Consider the following 17,124-nt stretch of genomic DNA (forward strand, 5'->3'; position numbering starts at 1 on the left):
GTGATTCTCTCTCATCATCGATGTTTCTCTCTCTCCCTTTCTCTCTGAAATCAATAAAAATGTTTTTTTTTTTTTAAAAAATCACTGGCCTAAGACTTCATAAGAGCAAAAAAAATAAGGTCAGAGGGAAAGCAGCCAGAATATTCTTCCTTTGAATGAATTTTAAACATTCAGAAGAGAAAGAATTAAAAAAAAAAAATCAGGGGTATTCGAACCCCTTGCGGTGCTTTGAACCTGGGAAGCACCGACAGCGTCTCCTGGTTGCTGAGATGACTAAGTAGCCATGTTGGTGGAGTTGCCTGGTTGGCACAGGCCCTTCGAATGGCAAACCCCGACTCGGGGGCAGATGTTAATCATTAACGGTGCCAGGCCTTCAAAGACACCGTGTGCGCCCGGCACACAGAGGCAGACGCACAGAGATCAGCCGCCAGGAATGCAGGGAGGAGCCGGTATCTGCGGAGGCTGCGGTTTACTGAGTAACATGGGCCCGGCCAAGGGACCGGCCTTTAATCCCAAGTCGGACGCCTCCCACCCTGAGCAATCAGCGAAGGAGAAAGGGAGATAGCGCACGCACCCGGGCCGCCCTCCAGCCAGAGGACGCAGCTGGAGATCTCTGAGCAAGAGAGAAAGAAAAGAAAAAAGAAGATGGCACAGGCTTTCACTGTGAACCGAAGACTGCGGGACACCATCAAGGCCGTATTTCAGGCGGCACTGCGCACGTCTCATGAGAACAAGCAAAGGCACAGGGTTGGCACAGCTAAAAAGTGAGCTCAGCCCGGCCGGCGGGGCTCTGTGGTTGAGCATCAACCTATGAACCAGGAGGTCCCGGTTCGATTCCTGATCAGGGCACATGCCCGGGTTTCGGGCTCCATCCCGCGTGTGGGGCCTGCAGGAGGCAGCCCATCCATGATTCTCTCTCATCGTTGATGTTTCTATCTCTCTCCCCCTCTCCCTTCCTCTCTGAAATCAATAAAAAAATTTTTTTAAAAAGTGAGCTCAAAGGGTAACAAAGGAACTACTACAGAACCTCAGAAGGGAGCAGGAGGGCATCCCCTATAAAGCATGCTTTCTGATGTTTACACCACACGGAATGAGAATCAACTCACCAGATACACCTCCATTGATACAATGATCATTCATTAAAAGTAATTCAATAACGTAGCTTGAAGTAACCATGATTTATGAACATGACTTCCCAAATTTTAAATTCTGTGATTTCAACTTTCATTTTACCCTCCAAGTCCTCTCCCATTCCCCCAAATTTCTCTCTTTTTTTAAAATTTTTGCAATGAAACGTCTAATTTTAGGATTCCTGAAAACAATTTAGGAGAAGTGCAAAACAAACAAACAAAAAAATCCCAAAACATCAGTCATTTTAAGTCAACCAACTGTATTCAAGTTTCCAAGAAACACGTGAATCATATCGCTGATAATAATCCTTCCGAGAACGCAGGATGGAAGGTTACTTCCCAGGATCGCTTGATTCCTGAGGCCCGGGCTGGGGCTGGGGGTGGGGTTGACAGCTGGAGCCGGCCCCACGCCACCTAGAGCCACCGCTTTCCTGGTTCTGAGGTGAACGCTTAACCCTTACTCAGCATTTTACTAAGAAACAGGCACCTTTGCCTGGGACAGTGTTTGTCCCGGGACATTTCGGGGTGCAGCGGCCGGAGAACAGAGGAGGCCCTGCGAGCTGTGTCCCCGGCCATTCTGAGTTCCTCCCCGTGCCCTTGACCCTTGTCCTTGGGACACAGTGTGTCCTCGGTGGAGATCAATGCCCCCGCTCCCAGCCCCCCGGTCGCCGGATCCCTCACTCTCAGTCCTTCAGGCCCCTTGCCTGCGGCACCAGATAACCTCCTGTCCTAGGAGCCTGCGCCTCCCTTATGCTGGCTGGACTGAGTCATTATTATTAGTATTATTACTTGCTTGTTTAATGGTCCTCCGTCTGCCTCTCCTGCTAGATAACACGTCCACGCGCTACACTGTTTCACGCTTGGTCATTTTTGCCCGCGGCACTGACCAAAGTGCAAGGTACAGTACATGGGAGGCATCCGATAAAGACACGGACCAAGCCTGAGCCAAGTTTCTTCCTGGGCTCCCGATGGGTTTTTTATTTTTATTTTTTAAAATATATTTTATTGATTTTTTTACAGAGAGGAAGGGAGAGGGATAGAGAGTTGGAAACATCGATGAGAGAGAAACATCGATCAGCTGCCTCCTGCACACCTCCTACTGGGGATGTGCCCGCAACCAAGGTACATGCCCTTGACCGGAATCGAACCTGGGACCCTTCAGTCCGCAGGCCAACGCTCTATCCACTGAGCCAAACCGGTTCGGCTCAATTGATTTTTTAGAGTGAGAGAGAGAGAGAAAGACAGAGAGAAATATTGATCAGCTGCCTCCTGCACGTGCCCCAACCATGGCCCGAGCTGGGGAGGAGCCTGCAAGCAAGGTACGAGCCCTTGACCGGAACTGAACCTGGGACCCTTCGGTCCGAAGGCCGGCACTCGATCCACTGAGCCAAACCGGCTGGGGCTACTTTTTTCTTTGCCGATCACACATTTCAAGTACAGCTCTGTTTTGTTTTAACTACAAAGCAGGAATCAATAAATATTGATGTCTGGAAACATTTTAGAAGAATGCCTGCAATGGCTGATGACTCCTGTCCTCCATCAGCTTCATACGTGTGCGTGTATCAGGCAACTCAATGCATGTTCTCACCTTTTCCTTTGTTCTCAGCTCATCGAACATCTGCTGGATCTCCAGCTTCCAGTCGTCCTGCATGGAATGAAAGGATTCCTGGGGCATCTCCGTCATGACCGCCCCTTCGATGGCGGTCAGCTGCTCGAGAATTAAGGCAAACGATGGGCGGATGTGAGGGTCTTGTTGCCAGCATTCTACAACAAACAAGGATCTCATCAATACCGTCCCTCAGCATAGTTCAGATGGCCAGCCCCTGCGGACAGTATTTGTTGAAGGTTTTTTTTTAAGTCCATTAATGATTTTTTTTAAAAGGTCGTTCTTTTTTAAAAAAATATATTTTTATTGATTTCAGAGACGAAGGGAGAGGGAGAGAGGGATGGAAACATCAATGATGAGAGAGAAGCATGGATCAGCTGCCTCCGGCACGCCCCCTACTGGGAATCGAGCCTGCAATCCGGGCATGTACCCTTGACAGGAATCGAACCCGGGACCCTTCAGTCCACAGTCTGACGCTCTATCCATTGAGTGACACCAGCTAGGGCAAGCCTATTCATGATGTTGAACATTTTATTTTAGTGACCATGCCAGTGGCATGCATAATAATGACTATCAGATAAGGCTTGTGTTGTCTATCTTATATGACATTAACATGTGGACATGTGCACTGATGCCCAGCCACGAAGCTGTCCTGGCTAGAGAGTTCTATAACTCAGCTCAAGAAAACCAAAGCCTCTAAAACAGCGGTTCTCAACCTGTGGGTCGCGACCCCTTTGGGGGTCGAACGACCCTTTCACAGGGGTCGCCTAAGACCATCGGAAAACACATCTATAATAACATATTGTTTTTGTGATTCATCACTATGCTTTAATGATGTTCAATTTGTAACAATGAAATTGGGGGTCACCACAACATGAGGAACTGTATTAAAGGGTCGCGGCATGAGGATGGTTGAGAGAACCACTGCTCTAAAACATTATAATCACAAGAAAGGTTCTAAGAAATAGCCTAATTATTAAGCAAAAAGAACTTGCCCCTTACAAAAAGAGTCAGTTAATTTTTAAGAGAGAAACATCAAAGATATCAGGTCATGGAAAACCACACCAGCTAAGACTGTAAAACGCTTTTGATCGTTAGGTTAGATTTAAAATAGCAGGTTCGGGGCCAACTCAACGCTGTCTTTGAATTCCACGAGTGCTCTTGATGAAACCTTTATTACCGTTCAGTTGAATTTTGTACCTCAGTGAGTCACCGATAAAAACGGGACTGTTGCCGAAACTGGTTTGGCTCAGTGGATAGAGCATCGGCCTGCGGACTGAAAGGTCCCAGGTTCGATTCCGGTCAAGGGCATGTACCTGGGTTGCGGGCACATCCCCTGGAATGGCTCTGAAGGTCCCATGTCAGCAAACCGCAGCCTTCAATTTAAAAACATGGAATCAGCCCCGGCCGGTGTGGGTCCGTGGATAGAGCGTCGGCCTGCGGACTGAAGGGTTCCGGGTTCCATTCCGGTCAAGGGCACGTACCTTGGTTGCAGGCTCCTCCCCGGCCCAGGCCTTGCTGGTCGGGGGTGCAGGAGGCAACCCATCGATGTGTCTCTCTCACATCAATATTTCTCTCTGTCTTTCCCTCTCCCTAAAAATCAATGGAAAAATATCCGCAGGTGAGGATTAAAAAACAAACATACATACATATATATAAATTTAAAAAAAATAAAAATATATATATATGCTGTAATGAAGGACGCCCCTTGCCCCCACAGACCCACAGAGACAGGGGTGCCCACGTACCTTTCATGAGCTTGGCGAAGGGCTCGGGGCAGGTGGACGGAATGGGCAGGGTGAGCTTGTTGACCGCCACCCCGTAGGCCACGGCGAGACCGTCGATGCCGCGGTAGGGGACCTCCCCCGTAAGCAGCTCCCACAGCAGCACTCCGTAGCTGGAAAGCAAGGTTACCATCAAGGTCACTGGGACACAGCTGGGGGACAAAGGTATCCGCACCCGCCTCCAGGGGCTCCCAGGGACCTGCTCTTCCTAGAAAGCGGCGGCCCTCATCCTAAGTGAGAGGCTAATGTCCAAACACAGGCGTCCCCAGAAATCAGTGGTGCACCCCAGAAATCAGCGGAGCCTCCAGCACAGGCATTCAGCTGCTTACTGAGCAGGAGGGCTCAGGGGCAGCGATGACTGAACCAGGCGGGGCCAGCCTCACGCCCCACGTGGGCTAATGTGGTTGTTCTCTTTCTTTTTTGTTTTCTTCTTTTAATATATTTTTACTGATTTCAGAGAGGAAGGGAGAGGGAGAGAGAGATAGACACATCCATGATGAGAGAGAATCATGGATCGGCTGCCTCTTGCACACCCCAACCTGGGCATCGAGCCCGCCACCCGGGCATGTGCCCTGACCGGGAATCAAACCGTGACCTCCTGGTTCGACGCTCAACCACTGAGCCACGCCGGCTGCCAATTATAACCAGGTTTAATCAAACCTCCCATAGAAGGTTCTCTTATCAAATGGAAGCCACAAACATTCAAAACCTTAAGGTACCTGCTCCCCTGTGATGATACGATCAAAACTATAAAACCCCCTCCCAAAAGGCCTTCCACGACCCTTCATGTTCAGAATCGCTGAGTCATGCTCGGAATCACTGAGTCATGCTCAGAATCACTGAGTCATGCTCAGAATCGCTGAGGACTTTGGGGCTCATGGAAAGGACGGACGGCGACCCCGCTCTGCAGACATCTGCAAAAGCAAAGGGCCTGGGGCTCACCTCCAGATGTCACTTCCCTTGGAGAACAGGGACGACTTGATGACTTCCGGCGCCATCCAGGCGTAGGTGCCCGCCGCGCTCATCTTCGTGGTGCGGTGCCATTCCCGCGCCAGCCCGAAGTCCGTGATCTTCAGCGTCTTATTGCACATGTCATCATGCTCGATCTTCTCCAGGAGCAGAACTGAAAACAAACAGAAACAAACAACAAAAAAAAAACAAAAACACAAAGGTCAGATATTTTCGTGATTTTTATCGTCTTCTCCCATCGCAATTTTTCCCTGGGGCATGTTCAACACAATCTTCCCTGCGGTGGGGAGAACACACAAGAATGAACTCGAGTTTTAGCTTCCTGACATCACTGATATCATAACCGCTAGCGGGTCCTTGGTGCCTGAAGTTACAAGTTTTTGGGGAAAAAAAATCCACAGACATAGTTCAGCTCAGTACTCTTTCCCCACCCCCACTTTTTATTTCAGATAAGAAGGGAGAGGGAGAGAGAGAGAGCAACATCAATGATGAGAGAGAATCATGGATCGGCTGCCTCCTGCACATCCCACACTGAGGATGAAGCCTGAAACACAGGCATGGGCCCTGACCGGGAATCGAACCGTGACCTCCTGGGTCACAGGTCGACACTAACCACTGAGCCATGCCGGCCGGGCGCTCACAGGTATTTTGATCAGGGAACCCAGCTCTGATGCTATCGGTATGTACTGTTAATGATCTGGACTCGAGAGATAAGGAAACTGAAACCAGCCACGTGGTCATCTGTCCAAGGTCCCGCAGCTGAGAAGCAGGGACGCTCAGGCAGTCTGACCCCAGGGTTCATGGTCCTGGGGTCCATGTTGTCTACGTCGCTCAGCCAACGGGGTGCCTCAGTTTTCACAAGAGCATCCTCCATCCTCGGAGAGCTCTCTAGCCCGGTGCCCATCTCCTCCTTTCTGATTTCCTGTCGTTGGACCAGTATCCCCTGGTCCACGCAGAGGCAGCGTGACGAAGGGCAGGCTCCCGGGCTTGGGGGTGGGGTGGGGTCTGTACTGCTGTCTCCTCGCTGTGTGGGAACCCTGATCGTATGTACATCAGAAGGGAGGGAGGAGGGAATGTATATTTTAGCCCCCCCAGGTCTCCCCCAATATCACCCAACACAGTATCTTGTGAGTTCATGTAAGTGCTTAGAACAGTGAAACGCAGTAAGCATTTCGTAAGGATTTTACACACACACACACTTTTATCAACCAGTCTGGAAGTGGTCTCAGGTTCTCATTTATTTTGTGTGGTTCTCTCTTTGTTTTTTACATATATTTTTATTGATTTCAGAGAGGAAGGGAGAGGGAGAGAGAGAGAGAAACATCAACGATGAGAGAGAATCATGGGTCGGCTGCCTCCTGCACGCCCCACACTGGGGATCGAGCCCGCAACCCGGGCATGTGCCCTGATCAGGAATCAAACCATGACCTCCCCTGGTTCATAGGCCGACGCTCAACCACTGAGCCACCCCAGCCGGGCTACGGTTCTCTCTTAAAACCAGAGAGACGTTCGCGTGAGGATTTATCACACGTCGCCAATACCGGGGAAGTGCTATTGTGTTTGATGTTCTCCTACGCTGGAAGGCATGAGTGTGTTGCTTAACAGAGGGAAGCCCGGGAGAAGCCAAGGTCAAAGAAAGGCAGCTCTAAAGTAGGTGAAAAACACCACGGAAAGTGAGGACTGGAACCTAAACACGTAAAACTCACTGCACTTCTAAGTAAAGGTCATGGTACAACGTCCCAGGAGCAGCCTTTGCGCCGATGGCTCGGGACACCTGGCCCTCCCAGGTCCGAAGTTTCCATAGGAGCTGAGCGCTGCCACCCTTGGCACTAACAGGAAACACGTTCAAGTCACACTCCGAATGCCAAGCGTCGAGCCCCGTGAAAGGCCCATTGTGTCTCGGAGCCTATTTCCAAGGTGTTCAGCAAAATTCCTGACATTCCTTATCTTTTGGGCAAAGTGACCGAAACCAAAAAAAAAAAAGCCAGGTGTCCCGACAGGTAGCAGAATGGGGCAGCTGGCCAGGTTTCAGCCTCAGGACACGAGGGTGGGTGCCAACTTCCGCTTCCTGCCACTGGCAGGGAGGCCTGCCCACCGGGAGGTGTACCGCGCAGGCCAGGCAATCCAACCTTGTCGGCCCCAGAGATGGGAGGTTCCTGGGAGAGTGAGCCGGCAAGCAGTGTTCGAGCCCCTGCTCTCCGCAATCAGCCTTCACACCCTCGCACCCGGCCTACCCGCTCAACCATGAGCCACTTGATTTTCCCGCCTCCTTTGAAGTTTCAGTTGGGTATTTCCAGAATTATGGCCTCTAAGGTGTATATATTATTTTGTGTTTTTTTTTTAACAAAAGGCAATTACAATGTCTCCATTCTGTTTTCTCGACATTTATGGGATTGCTGTGTCCAAATTCCACTGGAGCCTAATGGGATCCTGTCGATTAATCTTTAACCACGAATATATTATCACCAAGAAAAAGTCATAAGGAAAAAAAAGAAAAACACGTCGAGGAAAGCGACAAGGGAGGGAGCGCGACATATTTAACAAACGCCCCAGTCTGAGGTGTAAGGTGACTCCGTGAATTTCAACTCGGAACAACCACTTACAGTGAATAAATGCTAACTTCCTAAGTTTATCAAATGGCACCAAATTTTCTTACATTTCTTCTGAAAAAAAATATTTTTTAAAAATATATTTTTATTGACTTCAGAGAGGAAGGGAGGGGGATAGAGGGATAGAAACATCCATGGTGAGAGAGAATCATGGATCGGCTGCCTCCCGCACGCCCCCTACTGGGGATGGAGCCCACAACCCTGGCATGTGCTCTGACTGGGAATCGAATAGTGACCTCCTGGTTCATAGATCGACGCTCAACCACCGAGCCACGCCAGCCGGGCAACATACAATATTATATTAGTTTCAGATGTACAACATAGTGATCAGGCATTTATATAACTTACAAAGTGATCACCCCAATAAGTCTCTACGATGAATGATATTTCTTGATAACATGTTACTAAAATGAATTGTTGTCTAGAATTTTTTTCGGAGGTAATCACATTACCATATATACATAAATATATGTGTGTGTGTGTGTGTGTGTGTGTGTGTGTGTGTGTATATATATATATCTGTATCTGGCCCCTTGACATAAAATTAAACCTCGTAAAATTTAAATTTGAAAGCATGTCCATTCATAGTTATTATTAACTATGGATAATAATCACCAACTAGTGGATTATGTGCAATGAAGGTATTTCCCCAACTGGCAGGTGATCTGGGAATGAAACAGTTACAGTAGCAATTCAGTGCTTGGTGCCTCCTCCTTGACCCTCCACTTATCAACCACCCCCCCCCCCCCCCCCCCCCAGCAGACCTGCCAAAGCACGCAGGTGGCCGCATTCCTACAGAGAACAAAGCCCAGGACTGTTTCCTGGTCCTGCTGCCTGGCCCGATCCAGCAAGTCAGCCAAACTGCCAGGACCCTGCCCCCTCCCCCGCAGCTGAATACATATGTGATCGCACGGCACAGTCTTCTGCAGAAGGACTAATGATCATGTTCCTAGGTCATAAAGCATCCTAGACAACGTTCAGGTATCAGTGAATCCACACTCTAAAAATCAGGAAATATTTAAAGCACTCAAAGTGAGCCCGGCCGGTGAGGCTCAGTGGTTGAGCGTCGATCTAGGAACCAGGAGGTCATGGTTCGATTCCCGGTCAGGGCACATGCCCGGGTTGCAGGCTGGATCCCCAGTGGGAGGTGTGGGGTGCAGGAGGTGGCCGATCAATGATCAGTGATTCTCTCTCATCATTGATGTTTGTATCTCTCTCTCCCTCTCCCTTCCCCTCTGAAATCCATAAAAAAATTTTTTTTAAAAAATAAAGCACTCAAAGTGTTTCTAAGCAATATATAGAAATGAGTATATTGTCGCCCTAACCGGTTTGGCTCAGTGGATAGAGTGTTGGCCTGTGGACTGAAGGGTCCCAGGTTCGATTCCAATCAAGGGCATGTACCTTGGTTGCAGGCACATCCCCAGTGGGAGGTGTGCAGAAGGCAGTTGATCGATGTTTCTCTCTCATGGATGTTTCTAACTCTCTATCCCTCTCCCTTCCTCTCTGTAAAAAATCAATAAAATATATTTTAAAAAATGAGTATATTATCACCAGCTTACATTTAGATTGTCTTAAAGTTTATTAAATGTTTTGACATATGCTGGGAGTCAGCAAACTGTGTCTCCTGGGCCAAATCCAGTCCAATGCCTGTTTTGTAAATAAAGTTTTATTGGAACACAGACACACTCACTTGTTTACATACTATCTTTTTTAAAAAAATATGTATTTTTTTAAAATTTATTTCAGAGAGGAAGGGAGAGGGAGATAGAAACATCAATGATGAGAGAGAATCATGGATCGGCCGCCTCCTGCACGCCCCCGACTGGGGATCGAGCCCACATCCAGGGCATGTGCCCTGACCGGGCATCGAACCGTGACCTCCTAGTTCACAGATCGACACTCAACCACGGAGCCACCGTGGCTGGGCTGGTCATTATTTTCTAACTCTGGTGAGCCAGAGGGAGAAAGTGCCCTAAAGTGAAATCACTAAATAAACAGCGACTGTAAAAACCGGGCCCGGTCATAAATGATAAACAACTTACGTCAAACCAACGCGTAAGGATTTTATATTGTGTTCCCGCCCCACTGCTGATCTAGGCTGGTCCAGTCATACAGCCAATGACCCCACGCTTGGGTTTCTCTTCTTTGTTGATGTTTATCTTTCGCAGATCCGACCGCCTTCCCCCTTAAACCTTCCCTGGCTCACTCTTGCCCCCTCAGAGAGTGGACACATCTTTGCACGAATCAAGGCCCTCATTGTCTGGCACAGGATCAATGCCTATTTCCTGCCCACAAATCCCCTTGTCTACCTCTCATCCCAGCCACACCCGGCTACTCTCTGTTGCCTAAAAAAGCCCTAGGTTCCATCCGACTGCTGTGGCTCAGAGGTTGAGCGTCGACCTAGGAACCAGGAGGTCAGGGTTCGATCCCCACTCAGGGTACATGCCCGGGTTGTGGGCTCGATCCCCGGTGTGGGGCGTGCAGGAGGCAGCCCATCCATGACTCTCTCTCATCACTGATGTTTCTATCTGCCTTCCTCTCTTAAATCTATAAAAATGTATAGATTTTTTTAAAAACCCATGCCAGTATTTACCCAACTGCCTTCGAAAGGTTAAGGAAACATGACACAGATTTCTTTTCTACGGGACTCTGTCTATCTCCAAGAGAGGGACTCAGCAGACGGATCAGAAATCAAGAAATTCCGGTCCAAGGAGGTTATATAACCTCTCAAGGTCACACAGCTCGGAAATGACGCCGCCAATATTCAAACACGGGGCTGAGTGACTTCCAGTAACTGTTCTCTTCGGGAAAACTGACGCTCCTTCCAGGAACGGAGTCTTTTGGAAAAGTTCACCGTGTGCCCGCCGCGTGAGGACAGGGCCGACAGACAGCCTTCCGGACCAGGGGAGGCCCCCCTCTCCTCTTGCCTTACTGAGCCGAAAGCTTTGCCAGTGACGGCGGAAATGTCCACTAGAGAGTAAGTTTGGCCCGCTCGGCCTGGCTCAGCGGTTGAGCGCCGACCTAGGAACCAGGAGGTCAGGAGTTTGATTCCTGGTCCAGGGCACAGGCCCGGGTTGTGAGCTTGATCCCCAGTGGGGGGCGTGCAGGAGGCAGCCGATCCATGATTCTCTCTCATCATTGATGATTCTATCTATCTCTCTCCCTTCCTGTCTGAAATGAATAAAAATATATTTTAAAACAAAACAAAAAAAATCCCACATGGTTTGCATAACCCACAGCTACATCACTGCTCCCTCACCACTTAAAACATGAGAAGCGGCCTCTTTATTTAATATGCAAGCAGGAAGGTGGAAGGGGAAGATGGGTGATCGCCGTTCTTCTAAAAACCGATGATTGCCAGCTGGTGTGGCTCAGTGGACTGAGCACCATCCCACGGACCATGAAATCCCGGTTTTGATGCCCAGTCAGGGCACATGCCCAGGTAGCGAGCTTGATCCCCAGTAGGGGGCGTGCAGGAGGCAGCCGATCGACGACACATCAGATGTTTCTATCGCTCCCTCTCCCTTCCTGTCTAAAAATCAATACAAACATATTTAAACAAACAAACAACAACAGCAACAACAAACCTGCCCTTGAGCTGATTCTGTTTCAGAAGCAGATTTGCTCTCTGGAACCCTTGAGGTACCTGGGCTGCTCTGCCCATGGCCCTGGAACAGGAAGTGGGCACGGGGGCCGGGGGGGCATGAAGCTACACGTCGGAGGGAAAGGGGCGGAGGGAGAAGGGAGACGATGCAGTCTGCTAACTGATCGGAGCTTATTTAATAGCTCCTCCAAGTGGCTCTTAAAAGCTTCAGGAACACCGGAGAGATTACATTTGCTATAATTTTCTCAAATGGTTCCTTTATTTACATTGTATTAATGAGAAAAGCCAAAAAAAATAGATTCTCTTTGTAGTTTTCTTTTTTTATTTTTATTTATTTATTTTTTAATATATTTTATTGATTTTTCACAGAGAGGGAGAGGGATAGAGAGTTAGAAACATCGATGAGAGAGAAACACCGATCAGCTGCCTCCTGCACACCCCCCACTGGGGATGTGCCCACAACCAAGGTACATGCCCTTGACCGGAATCGAACCTGGGACCTTCCAGTCCGCAGGCCGACGCTCTATCCACTGAGCCAAACCGGTTAGGGCTGTAATTTTCTTTTTGTAGTGAGAGCTCTAAATTGCATTTCGTAATACATAATACATATCTATTTACAGACGGTCGATGCTCTGGTAGATAATAATATAGATCAGTGGTTCTCAACCTTCTGGCCCTTTAAATACAGTTCATGTTGTGGTGACCCAACCATAAAATTATTTCCGTTGCTACTTCATAACTGTAATGTTGCTACTGTTATGAATCGTCATGTAAATATCTGATGTGCAGGATGGTCTTAGGCAACCACCGCCAAAGGGGTCTCGACCCACAGGTTGAGAACCGCTGATATAGATAATAGTGATTCCCAGAACGCGAACATACGCAGGATAAAAACTGCTTAATCACGGAAAGAAAAATGATACAAGCAAGCGGCTACCGAAACGTGTGGCTCCGCGCCTCATGAAATGTCTACTCTCTGCTTTTTAGAGAGAAGATGGAACCCATGCGGCAATATTTAAAAACAATAACAATAAGGAACCATAGCCGTCTCCTCTCCACCCTGAATTGTGCCAACATAAATACAACACGTCGGCGGCGACATCCTAATCATTCCAACCATCCTCAGCAGTCCCCATAGTGTGCGATTTCACCTTCCTCTTCCCGGGGAGCTTTCTGGAAACCATTGCCGCGGCTGCCTCGCTCGGCCACGCCAACGCCTGCTCCGGCCGGGACCACCTCGGCGGCCTTCGATGTCTGCTCTGGCCTGGGCAACCTCAGTGGCCTCCACTCAGGACACTTCCCAGTCTGTCCTCCAGAGCAGCCAGAGTAATCCCGTCAACACAGAAATCAGACCCCAGGCTCCTGCTCCCGCTCCTCCTCCTCCTCCCCCTCCTCCTCTGTGCACCAGGCTCCCGCCCTGGACCAGCTCTCAGGAAGGCCCTCAGGTGCTGCCGGTGGACAGCCCACCATGCTGACCTGGCCCTCACTCTCCACTCCACCTCGACTCCACCCTCTCCCGGGCTCAGATCCCTCTGCCTGCATCTCAGCTTGACGCATGCCGCCTCCTGGTCCAGTGGTCGGCAAACTGCGGCTCATGAGCCACATGCGGCTCTTTGGCCCCTTGAGTGTGGCCACGAAGTTTCAATCGCACTGTACGTGCGCGCCCGCACGTGGTATTTTGTGGAAGAGCCACACTCAAGGGGCCGCAGTTTGCCGACCACTGGTCCATATCTCCATTTGTGCAACATCTTCAGAGCCGATTCCCTTGAGCTCCATCCTGCACCCATCACTCTGCCCCTCACCACGCTCTATTCTCTATTTTTTTCCCAAAATTTATTTTTATTTTTATTGATTTCAGAGAGGAAGGGAGAGGGAGAGAGAGAGAAACATCAATGATGAGAGAAGCATTGATTGGCTGCCTCTTGCACGCCCCCTACTGGGGCCTGAGCCCACAACTGGGTATGTGCCCCAACCTGGAATTGAACCGTGACCTCCAGGTTCATAGGTCGACACTCAACCACTGAGCCACACCAGCCGGGCACAGCCTAGCATATTTTAACAACACAAATAATGCTTAACACTTGCTAATTTGGCTCAACGTGCAATCTCTCGCTCTCTGTTAGAAAAGGGACAGAAGTGCTTGTACCATCACAATATCTGGGCTATTGTTTCAACATAAACATGGTCTCAAGCGAGAGGAGACCGCTGAAAAGGACCGAGGAGAAAAGAGTCAAGAGAACATCTGTCAAGAGCCGCATCTCCCTCGGACAAATCTAAACATTTGGTTTAAGCAACGGCTTCCACTCACTTGGTTCCAAGGAGTCTTACACTGACTCTTCGTTACCCGAGTGGACTACAGAGTGAAAAAGAAAAAAAATTCAATATTGGTTTTCAAAACCTTGTTGACACTCTCATGAACTCCCTCCCACCATGAGCAAACAACCAATAAAGTCAAACAAAACATTCTGTAATAGAACGAGAAGTGACGGCCGCCCCGCACACAAGAAAGCACCGAAGTATCTGTACTGATTCCTTGACCAAGAGGCACCAGTGTCCCCACAGCATAAGCCAGGTCGCAGGCACTGTGATTGGCACATCCGAGGCCCCTATTCAAAATGTCCCTGTCACCGTCGTTCAGGAGCTATAATAATGGCCACATTGTACCAAACGTTTGGCCTGGCGAGTGGCCGAGCCACTCAGGTCTTCTTAAAAGTGCACAAATTTAACACACAGGCAACCCTGCCGGACAATTCTAGAAATTAAAATGCTCCGGGAAGTCTGGCGATTCATTTTGACGGCAAAAAAAAGACTTTCAGAAACGAAGCTGCAGCATATAATCACCTTCAAATGACATAATACCGACCATGGACCCAGAAGGAGATGGCTCCCCTGTTCAAGTTGTTCCACTGTCAATAAAAACCATTTCACCGTGGTTATTATTCCAATGGGGTCATGTTATTTCTTTTTACTATTTAATAATATTAGTTCTTTTTCTAAAAATATTTTTTATTGATTTTTTTTTTTTTTTTTAAGAGGGGAAGGGAGAGGGAGAGCTACTGGGGATGTGCCCGCAACCAAGGCACATGCCCTTGACCGGAATCGAACCTAGGATTGAGTCCTCAGGCCGACGCTCTATCCACTGAGCCAAACCGGTTAGGGCCATAGTATTAGTTCTTCTTTAAACTTTCATTTAGCCCCAGCTGGTGTGGCTCAGTGGTTGAGCATCGGCCTATGATCCAGGAGGTCAGGGCACATGCCCGGGTTGCAGGCTCCATCCCCAGTGCAGGGCATGCTGGAGGCAGCCCATCCATGACTCTCGCTCATCATTGATGTTTCTCTCTCCCTCCCTCTCCCTTCCCCTCTGAAATCAATAAAAACATATTTTAAAAATAGACAACAACAACAAAAAACATGTCCGATGTCTACTATACATGGGCCAAAGGTAAGTAATTCTAGCGCCCTTCATGCGGCCTGTCATTCTCTGATACACACAACCACCGGGGCCACTTTTCTCTGCCCTATTCTGTTAGACTTTGCTCTCATCTCTTAAGCAATCTAAACTACAAGATGGGGGGAGGGGGGGAGGTGAGTGGGAGTCATAAAATAAAACCTAAAAGAAATAAAGAAATTATTCGATGCTTACCTGTAGCCACCCACCCTGGAATTACGTATAACTCCCATCATCAAAATGCCAAGTAGTCGTTTTCAAGGAAATTGCAGGGCTGAAGGATTTTGAATGGGGAAAATATATACACACACATACAACACGTGTGTTGTTTCTCCTCGCCCCTCTTCCTTCCGCAACTTGGAGGAGGACAGTGTTTCCAGTCGAGTTAGCTCCTGTCCTAGCAGGTTTTACGAGGTTGGGACGCACGCAGCCGTGGCCGGCCAATGCCAGTTCTGACTGTATCTTCTAATCTGTTTTAAGATTTCATCTCATCCTAAGAATATTGAGTAATTTCCCATCTCGAAGAACCAGCTGAAGACAGCAACTCTATTCGCTTTTTTTTTTTTTTTTTTTGGTAATCCTCACCTGAGGATATTTTTCCATTGAATTTGAGAGAGAGTGGAAGGGAAGGGTAGAGACAGACAGAGAAGCATCGATGTGAGATCGACACACGGATTGGTTGCCTTCCACATGCACCCCGACCAGGGCCAGGGATCAAGCTTGCAACCGAGGTATGTGCCCTTGACCGGAATCGAACCTGGGACCCTTCAGTCCGCAGGCCGACGCTCTATCTACTGAGACAAACCAGCGAGAGCTATTAGCTCTTCTAGATGGTGAAATAGAATCGAATTTGTGTTCAGTTCAACTGCCAGTTCTTTATGCCCGTCGGGAAACTGGACCCAGATTTAGAAAGAAAATCATACAGGCCAAGTCTTCAGCATGTCGAGCCGCTGCGCAAGGACAATGAACTCGCCCGTCATCAACCCACACGTGCACCGTGCACCGTGGGGCAAACTGGTGTTTCTTGTCGTAAGACTATTCCCCGACACTCAAAGCGACCCAACGAGTAAGAAAATCACACTTCACGTGCAGAGGTGGCCGAGGAAAACCTGGAAACTTCAGAGGCCAGAAGGCATTTCACATGGGAGAAGAGCCACCGCAATGCCCACTTGGGAAACTGAGGAAAGAGGCAGTTCCATGAAGGCCACTGGGCCAGACGGAGGGCCAAGGTTCCGCATGATCCCAGGAAGGCCAGGGATTGCAAAGTTCTGCCCAAATGAACGAAGCACCCTTGTACTTAAAGGCCAAGCAGCACCATGAAGTTTCTAGAAGATGCTGATATTGTACACGTGGTAAGTGTGCAAGCAAGTCTCACCCGCATTTTTATTTTAAAAAATACATACATATTTTTATTATTGATTTTAGAGAGGAAGGGAGAGGGAAAGGGAGAGGATATAGAAACATCAATGATGAGAGAGAATCATGGATCGGCTGCCTCCTGCACGCCCCACACTGGGGATCCAGCCTGCAACCCCAGGCATGTGCCCTGAACTGGGAATTGCACTGTGACCTCCTGGTTCATAGGTGGATGCTCAACCACTGAGCCATGCCAGCCGGGCTGATGCGCATTTTGAAAAAGGCACCCAAAGCAACAGTCAAGGTAAGTGGGTCACCTGCCCCAAAGCAGGTCACCTAAGGTCTACCTGGACCTCTGAGTCCTGGAAGCCCTGCCCAGGAGGTACTGCTGGCAGCCAAGCTTCGCCTCCCCCCCTTTCCGCCTCCCTCCACCTGGCACTGAGCCGGGGGAGGCCCGCCCAGCTCGGGCACTGGGGTGGGCCGCGCGGGGCATGGCCTCTGTACCCAGTCCTCCCCCCACCCCCAAACCGCCACACTTACTGTTGCTGGATTTGAGGTCCCGGTGCAGGATGGGCACCACGGCCTCCTCGTGCAGGTAGAGCATCCCGCGCGCGATCT

The 17,124-nt window shown here is 49.2% G+C and overlaps 1 protein-coding gene across 1 annotated transcript in view; it reads right to left on the reverse strand.

Annotated features, from left to right (window-relative positions):
* The window catches only part of LOC102259842 (mitogen-activated protein kinase kinase kinase MLK4), a 32,205-nt gene that overhangs the window by 13,905 nt on the left and 1,176 nt on the right, over positions 1–17,124 (reverse strand). The window contains exons 2-5 of the mRNA XM_014535894.1: positions 17,047–17,122; positions 5,463–5,643; positions 4,485–4,633; positions 2,645–2,894 (exon numbers count right to left, since the gene is read on the reverse strand). Coding sequence (XP_014391380.1) covers positions 2,645–2,894; positions 4,485–4,633; positions 5,463–5,643; positions 17,047–17,122 — 656 coding nt within the window. The remainder of the gene's footprint in view (positions 1–2,644; positions 2,895–4,484; positions 4,634–5,462; positions 5,644–17,046; positions 17,123–17,124) is intronic.

This window comes from Myotis brandtii, unplaced genomic scaffold, assembly GCF_000412655.1.
Source record: "Myotis brandtii unplaced genomic scaffold, ASM41265v1 scaffold1026, whole genome shotgun sequence".
Taxonomy (NCBI): Eukaryota; Metazoa; Chordata; class Mammalia; order Chiroptera; family Vespertilionidae; genus Myotis; species Myotis brandtii.